This window comes from Temnothorax curvispinosus, unplaced genomic scaffold (genome assembly GCF_003070985.1).
Source record: "Temnothorax curvispinosus isolate PA1 unplaced genomic scaffold, ASM307098v1 QBEX01002107.1, whole genome shotgun sequence".
Classification (NCBI taxonomy): domain Eukaryota; kingdom Metazoa; phylum Arthropoda; class Insecta; order Hymenoptera; family Formicidae; genus Temnothorax; species Temnothorax curvispinosus.
Genome location: NW_020211887.1, coordinates 1,748 through 16,090, shown reverse-complemented (window position 1 = coordinate 16,090; position 14,343 = coordinate 1,748). Strand labels below are relative to the sequence as shown.

The following is a 14,343-nucleotide window of genomic DNA, read 5'->3' as shown; positions in this document are numbered from 1 at the left end:
TAACATTCATGCTCGACCCAGCCATTACAGATATTACGAATAATGCAATTAAATGTTATTATATATAGCGGCCGAATTAAATTTTTACACGAGTTACAGGTGTATGAGTGAGAAAGAACAGAGATCAAAGAAAAAAAATAGACACTGGTTTAATACTAGAAAAATCCGTTATACTAATAGCTGCATTATTCGTTTGGTAAATTGTTATGAGATAAAAAGTGCATACATAAATTCTCATTGCCTTCTACTAAAAATATAATACTTATATCTATATTTTAGAATCATATTATTCATATATCATGAAATTATATAGATATAAAATTAAATGCAGCTATTAATATGCACTATACAAATATGTACAAAGAAAATTGCAAATCAAGACTATATCTTGAACCCTATAAAACACGATTAATAAGGAATTCTTTTTAGAGAATCTTGGGTTCAAAATATATTTGTAATGCAAAAAAAATTTACACACTTTATATCGTATAAAGATGCAGCAAAAAAAAACATAGCTATGATTATATTCTCAAATGCTACCACTTATGATGCAAGCTTCCATACAGCATTGAAAAAAGTCATAAAAAATGCAAGCATTTCGAGAAATTTTAGGTTTGTATAACTATATTTACAAAAAGATCGCGAACTCAATGCAACTCTGATATTCGCCAGTAAAAATTCTGAAAGATTTGAGATAAAACTGTTTACTGGAAACTCTCAGAATTACATTGTAATTTTTATTAAATATACGACAAAATAAATAAATCTTATTCATTTCACACAAATAATAATACTAAAATATGGAAAATAATCTATTGGAAAACTACAAGCAGTAGAGACGCGTATGTAAGAGTATCTTACCCTCGTCTTGTTTATAATTGAATATAATTGCTCACTGCTTTGCTTATAAAACGAATGCATAAGTATAAGAAAGAGAAATTGCGGTATTATTATTTTTCGCAGCCAAATGTATAAGTGTAAAATGAGTAAAAATGCGTTATTCACATATCATTAAAACATGGACAAGAAAGATCTCTCTGTATCAGATGTACAAAATTTGATTTAAAAAAATAGGTATGCATTTTGAGTGTCAGTTTAAAAGTATCATTCGTCATTTTAGCATATTAAATGCATACTGCGTTAAAACGAATTATTGTTAAACTTACCATCGAGGGCGACAGTTGGGGATGCACTCGCTCGCAGAATATGTTCCACCACAATTGCAACAGCGGTTGCAAATGTGCCGCTCCAGGTGGTGGCTCGACGGTACCGGTCAGGGTATCGAAATACTGTAACCACGGTTTCGTTATGCCGATAAAGTGTATTATTCTCACGTCGTCGCCGAATCTAGGAATGTAAATGAGAATTAGAAAACGGAAAAGAATTTAATCGTGGCGAATCGAAAGAGCGCGAGCGCTTACTGTTTAAATGCGGGAAGGTAGGAGTACGTCGCGGTGGAACACATGTTGTAGATGAACGGTAGATGTTTGGAGATGTCCTTACTGGCCCAGTCGCTGAAGTACATGTTCAATAAGCCTTGATCGCCGCCGTCGAACGAGCCCTTGGCGGCGGCAAACGCGGTGATTGACGCGAACGTTTGTTGAGACGGTCTGAACACAAATACTCCGGAATTAAAGCAGTCGGGCCAGCCGACATCAGGCGCGGCCGATAATTCCTCTCGCTCAAATAACTCATCGCAATTTCGTATGACCTAAAAACATGAAACATATCTACAGTGACGTGATAGTTTAACTCGTATAACAATTTTGCTTGTCTTTTATACTGCATATTATTTTGTTTTATTATTAAATAATATTAACTCGCTTTTCAAATGTATTATATCAAAAAATTAATAATAGTATAGAATTAAAAGCTCGAATATTATAATTCCAATTCCAATTTTAACGTCAGTTTTAGAAGTAAAAATAATATAAAATAAAGAGTACGTAACAAATATATTAATTATAATTTGAATAAAATTTCGGGTTACTCACAAGCGTGTCTGCGTCAACGAATACACACTTCTCGTACTGAGTTAGCCTCCAACAGTGCAACTTGGTAAACGTGATGCCCAACTCTGGTCTAGCTAACAAGGCCAGGTTCGCCTCGTCCTTCGAGTCGAGAACATTGACTTCCTGCACCAAGGAGAATACTGCCGCCAATTTTTCCCTGGCGCAAAAAAAAAAACACTGATTACACATTGCAATTAAAATCTGATCGTACGTCATTGTGTAGAACCGTTTTTGCTCGTTGATTGTCCTACTTATTAATATATTAAGCCTGTTAACTTGACTAATCTTATGAAGTTTGATTCTTTGAGAGAGAACCTCTTAATTCCAAAAATTACTAATATTTCAAAATTTGAAAGCTTGGCGAAACAATACGCTGTTACTAATTTAAAGCACGATTCTGATCTCACGATGCTGATACATCTTTCATGAGTTTTATTAAATAAACTATAGACAAAAACTAATCCCAACAAATTTAAATAATTCTTATGAAAAGTATGTTCGAGTTTTTTGTTGTAATAACACGAATAACAATCTAATGTCGAATAAGTACGAATGCTACGAAAATATTTTCGTCTTTATTTTCCCCAGTACGAATCGGCATGCGTATGACGTGTTGCCCTCCGGTAATCGCTGTATTGAACTTGGGCAAGGACGATACCTCATGGTCGCCGTAACTCCGGGAGTGACCAGGCAGGCCAGGTCGTGCCTGGTGCCGACCCGACGTAGCGAGTGCGCCAGGACCAGCGCGCCCAGGGAGTAGGCATCGTTCGTAGCCAGTGTAACCCATGCATATCCTGAAAGACGAAGAAAGACCCGATAAAACGCTTGACGGGGCATTCGCTTCTATTCGACGCACCCGGGCCGCGATCTATTTTAGATGCTATTAGACGCCGGTGAGGCTGACGTTTAAATCTACGTCGCTGCATCCAGTGGACGTGTCCAGAACACGTGAATATAAATGCGCACGCGATAGAATATTAGTGTCGTCCAAGGCCATCTTGACGAATCTTTAAGTCCGAAAATTCAATACAGACATCTTATTACAACTAAAAATTGTTTTTCCTCCATTATATCTGCCTTCGGCTGAAGACATTTAAGGAAAAATTTGCTTCTTCATTTCTTCTTTAGTCTCTCGCGTTTGCTGAACGTCAAAAACGTCGATTAATTTAGTTCGAATTATGAACGATTAATTTTGTTCAATTAATCTAGAAATTACACATTTCTTTTTTAAATTTCCACGTGCATTTTACAATAAATACGTAAAGAGCTTGATTCAGAAGTGGCGAGAAAGAAGTTCAGCGTTGTGACAATGTGTTTTTAACGAATAGCGTCGCTAATGAGCTGTATCTGGTGAGAGTCTCGCGAGACTTAGAAAATAAATGGCACGTATTTTGTATGTAAATACGTTCTTGTGGGATGTCCTTCGATTCAATTCCGAGGCAGCACGAGAAAGACTAATATGTGCGAAGCGAATTTTGACTTCGCGCGCTGATAAGCGGTAAAAGCCGAGTTAATTTCACGGTTAACGCTGACTCCCAAATTAACCGCAATATCTTACGTAAGCGCAATAAAGATAGGCTGTAAAATTATGCCAACGAACTCCGCGAAGTTCAAATGTTATCGCGTATGCCGTATATACATTTTACAAACGTGCACTTTTATACAGGCGTCGATACCTCAGATTCACGAAAGAAAAAGAACTATGTAAACCGCTGCGAAGGGATTGCAACGACGTGAGAAATGTCTATTACTTTTACGAATGACAAACAAAAAATATTACTGTGCTTTGCAATGTTCATAAATCAGAGTGATCGATGTTCTAAATTTTTTATCAAATTCTTGGCAAATGTGAAAAATTGCGTCGCTACCGGTGTCTGGAATAAATATCGGTGTCTTCGTAGATACAAAAATTCGGGTGCATCCCCGACGCGGTCCTGCCGCGAGAGCGCAGAAGAATGCAAGCAGAGAGACGCCAGACGAAAGGTAAAAGCCGAAAACGAAGGTGACGTTGGCAGCCTCCCAAGTCCGGATATAATTAGAGCTCTCTCGCATCGGTCTCACTTCCTCCTGACGCGACATCAAGAGAGCTTTAATTGTAAGCAATTATTTCTCGCGACATTTATGTTCGCGACTGCGTTTCGCATCATAGACATGCTACATGTCCTTAAAAGAAGAAAATTTTCAGTGATCCCTAGCAGATTATCTTTCCAGTGGACAAAAGTTTTATGAAATAAGATAAATCCTTGCTTTTCTCTGATAATTTCAAAATAGATTTCTCATACACGGGGGGATCCAAAAGCTCTCGAACTCTTAATAGTCTTTGCTGTAATAAAATTGCCACATTTAGCGATTAAATTTTCACATTCACTTCTACAAATATTTTTGAGTATATTTTATTACTGGAAAAGTAAGTAAATTCTTGCAAATGTGTTTCTGGCTGCGGTTCTACTTAACACTACAAATGCTTCGAAGCATTCCTTTCCTCCTTTCTTTCAGTGAAGAAAGAAGAAGAAGAAGAACGCTTCAAAGCATTTTGTAGCGTCAAATGGACTGCAGCCTTTATAAGGCAGCAGATCTAAAACGACGCCTATATGCAAACAAATGCAAATGCATTGCTTTCGCGCAACCACTCATGCGCGGTTACGCAAATCGTTTATTAAACGCATGACAACGGAAGCGGCGTTTAAGTCGCAAAATCCCAACCTTGGAGCACGTGCAAAAATTTTTACCTACGCAGTGAAAACTTGGCAGAGCGAGGGAGACGCAGAGGCGTACCTCGTGTTTTTCACAGGCGCAAAATTATCGCGCATTTATTTATAACGTATATCCTATTTCTATTTGATATCTATTTGATACTATCCTCATCCGCGCGCGTGAGCAGACCAGCGGATTTTGGCTGTGCTCTATTTTCCCCCCTGGATAAAACACGTCACCCTATTCTTAGGTGGATCTACGACGGGACTCGGCCTCCGGTCCCCCGCGATCGTCTTTTGCAAAATTGCAAGATACTTGGTGCATGATTTATAATCTTGTTGCGTGATCTTTAAACCGTCGCATTTGCGCATTTATTTGAATCGGAATGGAGGATGAGAAAGATGATTACGTTAGAACATTCTGCCTCGGAATCGTACATAATAATAATTGTATGTATAATTATACTCTTCAAACGTACTAAATTTAACGCAGTCGACTTTCTTACGCGCCGATAAAGACAATAATAAACAAGACGAAAGAATGGCGCCAAGATGTGCTTGGCGGTGCACAACTCATCGGTTCGCTATCGGTTCGTTATCGGTTCAAAGTTCGTCGATCGGTCGGAAAAAGATCGCTAGAAGTGGACAATATTTGCTATTAAATATCAAGGAGACTGATAATTAGACACACTTGTGACGTAAAATGATGTATCAATATATATACATATATATAGATATAATACACGTAGTGTCCCCTAGATCAAGAAAATATTTTGAATGAAACATCCGCAAGCATACACTACTAAATATTAAAGACAGAAATTCAAATCAATATATCTTGAGTTTTGTTATTTTTAACTACCATGTGTGTGTCGAAATTTGTTGCACTGCAAATCCAAGTGTGTTATTTTAGCTAAAGCTCTTCTTACACATTTCTTGCAGTTTTAAACACGTCATTTTAACACAAAAAAAACATGTAAAAAGAGCTTCAGTCTAATGCGTTATGTTTTTTTTAAACGTTTATTCGTGTAAAAATAACATACTTAGATTTGCAGTGTACTTGTATTTTAACACAAAACAATATTTTAACTCCATTAATTTGGTTAAATTAACATTGTTTCAATTAAATTAACGACATATTGAGTAGGAAGTGTGGCGACCTATATAAGAATGATTAAAAATAATTCAAATTGAATATAATTTTACACTACGAATATAACGGTATAGATGCGAAGTCCATTTTATCTTAATGAGAATGTCGAAGCGGTCTCATTGCAGTGATTTCTAATCGGGACTCGTTCGCAATAATATCTCGCATCAAGATCTACTCGGTGCTGTTAGCACTGACGCGAATTAGGGATTTGGACAAATAAGGCCCGAGGCACACGATAACCTCGTGAACGAGGAAGACTGTCATCGTATGTACACGTGATTGGGGACGTTCGATCACACCATTAATCCCACATGATATTCACGCGATTCATGCAAAAATCTCCGTGAGTAACGGAAGGGAAGCACGTATCGAGGCCCGGCAAGCGACGTTCTCCAATGATATGCTCCCGACTTGGAGATCGTAATAAGATCGCACGTGGCGTAATGTCGTCCTAATGTCGTTACGCCGAAATACGCGTGGGCGAACGCATTAGAATCCGGAGCGGATAAACGTTGGTGACGGACAATAATGAGTCACGGCGGAGCGCGAAGGGCGAGAGAGGAAGAAGCGAAGAAAGAAGAGGGGCTCAGGACTCGAGGAGGATCGGATTTCTCGCTGCCGATGTTCTCAAGAGCGAAGTCACGTCAAAGCTCGATGTTATCTGTTCTCTCTCTCTCTCCGCTTGCTGTTCTCTATATGTTTTCACGCATTTCCGTCACGCCTAATTTAATTGATCGCGCGAGGCATGTTTCGCCCGCCTATCTGTCTCCCATCTAACAGAAACTAACTTTCGCTATTTGGACGAAGTAACATAAAATATAACGTCGAACGTTCAGTTACTGTCACGTAACACAAATCGACCGAGAAGAGAAGAATTGTAACAAAAGTACTAGTTACAAAAATATTCAAGATTAAAATAGAGAAATAGAACTCGCGATCGATGAATCGGGTGAATCAGTGAGGGAAACGAAAATTCTGCACCAGAATTCTTCCTAATTTTAAAGTGGAGCAATTAGTCTTTTAGCGTGTGTGATTTTGAAGCGGGATAGTTAATCTCCGTCCCTCGGGCACGGGGGGCTGTCGTTTCGCGTATAAATTACAACGAGAGACGCGGCGCGCGGGACGGGGAAAATATTTTAGTCCTACACCCGCTATATTTAATGTCGCGAGGGTTGCATCTTCCCTTTGAGAGATGCGGAGGTGAGGCCTTCCACGTATTACATTATGGCGCGAGAATACCCGAAACCCGAGGAGCCAGACTGCCGGCATAGGTTTATATTTATACAAGCCCGCTCTTCCAGCTCCTATAATAGCGAGCCGGTCTCTCGCATTCTCGTAGCGAAATGCATTCATACGTCTTGCGTTAGGTCAAGCACTCGTGAGCGTCGGAGTTTGTGAACCTGATAAGATTCCTCATGTGAGATTTCGCGGCTGGAAATCGCAGCAACGTGAGTGTAGTCCTCGAGCGATTTTCCGCGAGACGCGGAAACGTGAAAACGCGAAATCTTAGAGTGAAAACCGATCGCCGACTAGAGATATATTCTGAAAAATCCGCAAGTTAATTAAATAACTCCTGTGAATTATTTTATTTATTTCCAGCGTCAGCTGCAGGAGTTAAAACGTTTGAGAAGCTAAAAGGAAGCAAGTCCGAAATTAACGGCCGCAATCGACTGTATTTATATCCCGTACTAAAGAAAAGCGAGAAAATCTATGAATAAAAGACTCGAAAAGAATATATGGCAAGTTAAAAGTGTGTTTGATCTCATTTCTTCTCCCCCTTTTTTAATTTGAACGCTTGTTTCTTCTTTTAATTTATATGCTAATCTCGCGCGTATCGTCTGTTCTTACGACGAGAACACATTACGAGGAGCACACGCGCCCCGGACTTCTAATGCCGAGAAGACTTCTAAGCCCGAGGCTAAAGTAGACGAGGTCAAGATTGAGATCGCATAAAAATAGTATCGCCGATAAGGGTCCAATGAACTTGACAATTAGTTGACTCGTGTGCGGAGCATCTCACACGTCGTTTCTTTTAAATATACAACTATTTATTTGCAGTGCACATGATTATTCAGAGACGATCATCCGTGCTTTTCGTTAGCAATTTTAAAGAAGAGCGATTCATTGAAATCAATAGATCTCGTTTATTTAAAATAAATTTTTGATCGATAAGCGGTAGCTCTCTTTAGAAAACGCATGACTTAAGTAGAGAAACTCTCTTTGATTATATTCCGATAATATCAATAATCTTTGGAACACATCGAAATCCGAAGTATGCGAGGAAGATAATTTTTGGGATACTTTGCTTCGAATTATTTCTTGGATCGGATATTATTTTGCAAATACGTTTCTCTCATCACATCCAGTAATTTAACAATTATAAATAGCAGATTTATATATAATTATTACAATCATTATATAATTATCATAATTTCTCAAATATTAGTGATCTGGATCACTACGTGAAAAATAAATATTGTTGCAAATTAATTATTTCTTGTAACGCATCGGATATTATTTCGCAGGTATGTTTCTCTCATCACATCCGGTAATTTAATACATATACAAATCGCGGCTTCTCAGATATTAGTGACCTGGATTTTACGTGGAAAATAAATATTCCCCGCCCACCATTATCAAGATACAACCGGTGGCGATCGATATATAAGCGTCGTTCTCTTATCGCATATAACTCTCAATTACATATGCCGCAATCGATATGCACGGGACACTCGAGACCGGTGCGACGTGATCGCCGGTATTATTGGTAGTGAGAACAATCGACGCTCGTATCTTCCACGAGATAAAATCGAAAGGTCTCCGCGCGAGATTATCCGAATCGTCGGTCTCGCACGACGACGGAATCTATTCCGTGCGCGCCGCGAGATTTCCCTGCCCACGTGGACGACGGGATCCGAGGTGCATGAGGTATACGTCCCGAACGAAGCTGCGCCCGCGAAAAAAGAAAAACACACGGCGTAACCCTAAATATATCGTCGACGGTGTCGCGAGTGTCGCGACTCGCTCTCCGACGCGATTCTTTCTGACGCGTAGGTATTCGGGCACACCTGCGCGAACAATCCGGCGAGTGACGACGGGCCGGAGCGGCAAAAATCTCGGCCTCGCGGCATCGAAAGTACGCGGGCGATTCCGCGGAAGAATAAAAATACGGGAGCCGTCGCGCGCGCTCTCGGAGCACGCTTTGGCAAGGCGCCGCCGAGTTTCTCTCCCGCTCGGAGGAGGAGCGGCCAGGAATAAACGTCAGAGATACGTCGCCGGCGACACGACGCTGCTGACTTATCTTGTTTCTCTTATGCGCGAGGAATCCAGCGTTCGGAAAGACAGAGAGAGAGAGAGTAAAAGGGAGAGAAGGAGAGAGAGAAGCGCGTGGAACGCAGTTAAGATCTTTCTCGCGAGCCTCGCCTCTTTTCTTGCTAATTACGCGACCAATTAGCGCGACAGTCTGTGAGAAGATGACGATGGTCTTTTAGGGAGATTGTGCCGCCTCTAAATCGGACGATAATTACTCGATTATTTGCAGATTACTTCAAAGACTTTATACAGAAAGCGCGAAAAATTTACATATGAGGAACTTATATATTCTTATATAATAATATTTCTGACTGAACACGCTGCAATATTTCGGAATCTGAGCCACGCCTCCGTTCTCTTCTATAGTTAGCGGCGATTTCTGTAATTTAACTCCCTCCAGCCGGAGGGCTCGAGCTTTCCTCCCTTTTTCACCCCAATTTCATTCGAAACACGTTCAAAGGTACCGGATTTTTCGGCTTTTGGGCAAAAAAAGATCGCGCACACAATTCTTCCCTGGAAAACGTGAAAGTTTTCAAATTTAAACCCGCCGTTCCGCGCGATCGTAATTCCTCGATCGACCTGTGAACAAGTTCGCGGCGGTAATCGGAACGAGCGGGAAACGACGAGTGAAAAGCTCGACGCGCAAAGTTGTACGATCGACGCGCCGAGTTCGAGAAATTCGAACGATTCGAACAGCTTGAATTGCCGCTGAAAAATTCGACTTTTTGAAGCCCGTCCGCAAGAAAAAAAAACGAAAACAATCGAGCCGGCGCACCGGCGAGTCAAAGGTGGGATTCTGTAATTCCAACGACAATTTCAATATCATTGCGCAGCTTTTTTACCGTATATAATACCCGCGCAACGAGACCAAAACTGTCGTTAGAGAATTATAAGGCCATTCATAGTCGGTTCTTGTATTTAAGACCGTCTTAAGTACGAGCTTAAGATATTATGAACCAATCACATAGCCGTATTAGCATCTTTTAAAACATTACTTAAGGACGGCCTTCAAATAAGAAACGACTATGAATATCGGCTCTAGAATCATAGATTCCTGCTATAGGTATGTTCGAGTCACACGTGAACGACGATTCCCCGATCAGCGAACGATGGGATGGATCATGGATCCGTTCCGCCGATACCGGTCGCATCACGAGGGGCAAGAGAGAGGAAGGGAAGGGGGGGAGGACGGGAGATTGAGCTAGTCGAGCGGCACGAAGGTCATCGGGTCAAGACCGGCGAGCGACGTTATCGGCCGGCGAATCGAGCCGCGTGTCGGCCGCACCGGAATTCTCGCCCGGAATCGAAGGCTCGCGTGGACTTACCGCCCATGACTGGTGCTGGGGTGGAGAGAACTCGAGAGAGCTGATTCTCTTCCTCTTCTTCCTCCGTGCGCCGATAGACTACCGGGAGAGACGGCGAAACAACGTTCCGTACACACCCACCACCTGCCGGCACTGACCGATGGAATCAGGAACGGTCCGCGTGCACCACGTCGGCGCCACAACACGAGTGAAGAGAGCGGCGAGTTGGCCCGCGCCAGCGAGTCGCGAGATACTCCGATTCCCCCTCCCCACGCCCCAGCCCGCCGACTCCCCGCCGCTTGAACGTTGCGCCGGGAAAACGGACGGTGCTCCACTTTACCGACGACGGGATCGCGAATTTAAAATACATTTTTAGGACCGATTTAAATGCCGACCGTGTAACAAAATATTATATTGTAAAACATTTTTGTTTTTTTCTAACTAAACTTTTTTGTGCTCTTTACCTCTTTTTCTCTCATATGTCAATTACATTTTACTTTTAAGAAAGTTTAATATTTGGGTCATCTCATAATATAAGTAGGGGAGATCGGGGCTAGTTGGCATTGGCGATAGAGGCAGGTAGACTAATCGTTAATAACTTGGCACGGATGCGCGCTAGCTTGCGCCAAAATTTACTATAGAAACAAGTATTCCTCCTTCTTCAACTCTGTACTAGACGCCCACAGTCGCATGTTGTAAAGTTATACGAGTTTATCGAAAAATTGTTTATGTAAGTAAATATACTTTTTATCGGAGATGTTTTTGTTTTCACGCTTTATGTAGTCAGAAAAGAATAAGTGTCATAGCACTATTTTGGAGTCTGTTTATTAGACAAGAGATTTGAGACTAGTTTTATTTAGATACATAAATATTTAAAGGTTAGATGAAGAACTGAAATAAAAATAGTCGTTCGGGGCTCGTTGGCTAACCATATTTGAGGTTAGTTGACTAGTCAACCAACGATTATATTGGATCTGTTTCTCTTAGCTGCACTGGCTAAACTTGTTGAGCCATCAGTTAAAAGGAACAAGACCCGTATTATTTTATACTTTAACTTTTTTATTACTAAATATAGTAATAAGCAATAATTTATTTTCTAGAATAATGAGGACGTACAAGAGAAAATCAGAAAGAGCTAAAACGTGCAGAGACGTCATGGAAAAAGCATGTCGTGAGATAATTTTTAACAAGAAAGGTATTATTGCAACCGCTCAAGAGTATGATATACCTTATAGAACTTTATATAGATATGTTGCTAAAATGCGAAATAAAGTTAAAGAAAGTCCAGACATCACGAAGTCGGAGTTACTTTTGAACAGTGTCGGATACAAAAAAACTAGACAAATTTTTACTGACGAGGAAGAAAACGCTCTAGCTGCTTATATAAAAACAGTTGCCGATATTAATTGGATGACCCCTTATAAAACAAGAAAATTTGCATATGAGTTTGCTATAAAAAACAATAAAGAGATACCTGATTCATGGAAAACGAAAGAAATTGCTGGACAAGACTGGCTGGAACAGTTTCTTAAACGCAAAACTATAACATTGTCAATTAGGTCGTCACCACAAGCTAAAAGTCTCTCCAGAACCACATCTTTCGACAGAAATAATGTAAATTTGTTTTTTAACAAGTTAAAAGCTGTATATAAGTGTTTACATCTTGGCCCTGAAGATATATGGAATGTCGATGAGACTGGGATTACGACTGATGTTCACGTACCTGATAGAATAATTGCACGACGTGACATGAGACAATCGGGAAAAATTACTTCCGATGAAAGAAAAACATTGGTCACGGTTGCAATTGCAGTTTCAGCACTCGGAAATACAATTCCACCGTTTTTTATGTTTCCACGAGAAAATTATAAAGATCATTTTGTTCAAAGTGGACCTATGGGATCATCTGGTGATGCCAACAAATCAGGTTGGATGAAGGAAGAAAACTTTATTAAATTCGCAAGGCATTTCGTTCGATACGCGAGGCCATTCAAAGCAAGACCCGTTCTTCTGTTGTTAGACAAACATGATTTATCTACTGAAGTACTCGACTACTTTGAGAATAACGGCGTAACTGTCTTGTCCTTCCCTCCTCACTCTAGCCACAAGCTCCAACCACTTGATAGATCTGTTTATGGTCCTTTGAAAAAGTACTACAACACGGCAGCCGATAATTGGCTAGCTTGTCATCCTGGAAAAACTATAAGTATTTACGACATTCCGGAATTAATTAAAACTTCACTTCCATTGGCGACAAGCAGTGAGAATGTACAATCTGGATTCAGAGTTACTGGAATTTATCCCTTGAACGAAAATATTTTCCCAGAATCTGGGTTTTCTGAAGCTTATGTGACAGACAAACCAGTCCCAGTCACTGACAGCAATCATATCAAAACTGAAAAATCATCTGCTTCAGAAACTAATGAAAATGCTATTCAAATAAGGTCTACCTCTAATACAAACAGGAATGATTCATTGCCTTTAAGTGAATCAACTAATCAACCGTCAACTTCTTTTTCGCCAGAAAACATATACGATTACTTTTTAAGCCAAGTAGAACAAAGAATGACGTCGTCATATTGACTAAAAAGTGACGTAAATAACTGTGATGTTTTTGTTTCTAATGTAGAGATCAGAATTTTTATTTTGTGATTAGAAAGACGATTTTATATTTGATGAAAACTTATTTCAGATCAATAATATGTCAAAAAAATTACTATATAGTTTTAAATTTAATTTTAAAAAATTTTAAGTTTCTTTGTAATAATTTAAAGATTTAATTTTTAAAAATTTTTTATTACATAATTCTCTGTTATTTTTTCAAAGCTAGTTTGACCAAAGAGATACCTGTCTCATGGTATTAATATAATGATTATCATATCAAAAATAATTAATAAATTTATAATAAAACAACTATCCTATATATAATATAGTTCTATTTTATTACCGCTGGATTAGGCTGCCAATAACACTTAACCCAACCGATCACATATCTATCCGTCAACTTGCCCCATATATTATAGATGTTAGTCAACTAACTTCGATTATGGCGTTAATTAGCCAAAGGTATATACGGAAAATATTTAAATGCATTAATTATCATCAATTTAAGCTAACTTAAAAATTTTATTCTGATAGTCAAATGTATACGTATTACCGTAGACAGGAAACAATGACATTTATTTTATGTATTTTATTAAAAATTAAACACTGAAAAACTGGCCAACTAGCCCCGGTCTTCCCTTAATATGTTTTTAAATATATTTTTGAAATAAAACAAAAAATTGGATATTTTAATTTTTATCAAAAATATGTTCTCCATTATTATTTAAACTTCTTTTCATCTTAATCATAAATTTTCAGTTTTCTCGCGATAAAAGTTTCTCGGTTTTGAGCTAAAGAATAAATCGGGCTCTCTTTTACACATTATTAATAAGATAACCCAATATAATGAAACTGCAAAGAACGGAGTTGTCATCTGGTGTTACAGCGGCTTCTAAAGGCTTTTACCAGAAGTAAATTAGAAAATTAGAGGGAAAGAATAAGAGCTCGGGCGGCTCGTGAAGGCGAATAACGCGAGGAGATACCGACAGTCACTGTAGATGATCTCGTGACGCGCGCGCGAGTCAATTAAAATTGATAAACTGAAAATAATATACCCCGTTGGTTACACGAATCACAGCGGAATTCTTATCAGCTCGTGAGCGGACGTAGTATTACGTCAACGCGGGTCTCCGAACGTTGAAAAAAAACAAGCGACGTTACGTGTCGCGACGCCCAGTGATTGAAAAGCAACTGTTACATCACTGCTGACCTGATAATTGAATCGTAAAATTGAACATGCTCGCGTCCAGCGCTGATGAATGCAC

General features: G+C 39.5%; 2 protein-coding genes across 6 annotated transcripts in view; one reads left to right on the top strand and one right to left on the bottom strand.

The window, feature by feature from the left end:
* LOC112468820 (flocculation protein FLO11-like) overlaps window positions 1–10,695 on the bottom strand; it is a 16,410-nt gene extending 5,715 nt beyond the window's left edge. For 4 of the 5 annotated variants that reach the window (XR_003042438.1, XM_025038178.1, XM_025038181.1 and 1 more), the window contains exons 1-5: window positions 10,496–10,695; window positions 2,671–2,806; window positions 1,995–2,169; window positions 1,422–1,711; window positions 1,167–1,347 (exon numbers count right to left, since the gene is read on the bottom strand). Coding sequence is in view for 4 of the 5 variants with exons in the window: in XM_025038178.1 (XP_024893946.1) it covers window positions 1,167–1,347; window positions 1,422–1,711; window positions 1,995–2,169; window positions 2,671–2,806; window positions 10,496–10,502 (789 nt within the window). In the remaining variant the exon portion in view is untranslated. The remainder of the gene's footprint in view (window positions 1–1,166; window positions 1,348–1,421; window positions 1,712–1,994; window positions 2,170–2,670; window positions 2,807–10,495) is intronic. The other variant, XM_025038179.1, reaches the window with a different exon arrangement.
* Window positions 10,696–10,971: 276 nt separating this feature from the next.
* On the top strand, window positions 10,972–13,187 carry LOC112468817. Its single transcript, XM_025038175.1, has 2 exons — window positions 10,972–11,204; window positions 11,575–13,187. Exon 2 carries the CDS (start codon window positions 11,579–11,581, stop codon window positions 13,055–13,057), a length of 1,479 nt encoding a protein of 492 aa, XP_024893943.1. The 5' UTR covers window positions 10,972–11,204; window positions 11,575–11,578; the 3' UTR covers window positions 13,058–13,187.
* The last annotated feature ends 1,156 nt before the right edge of the window (window positions 13,188–14,343 follow it).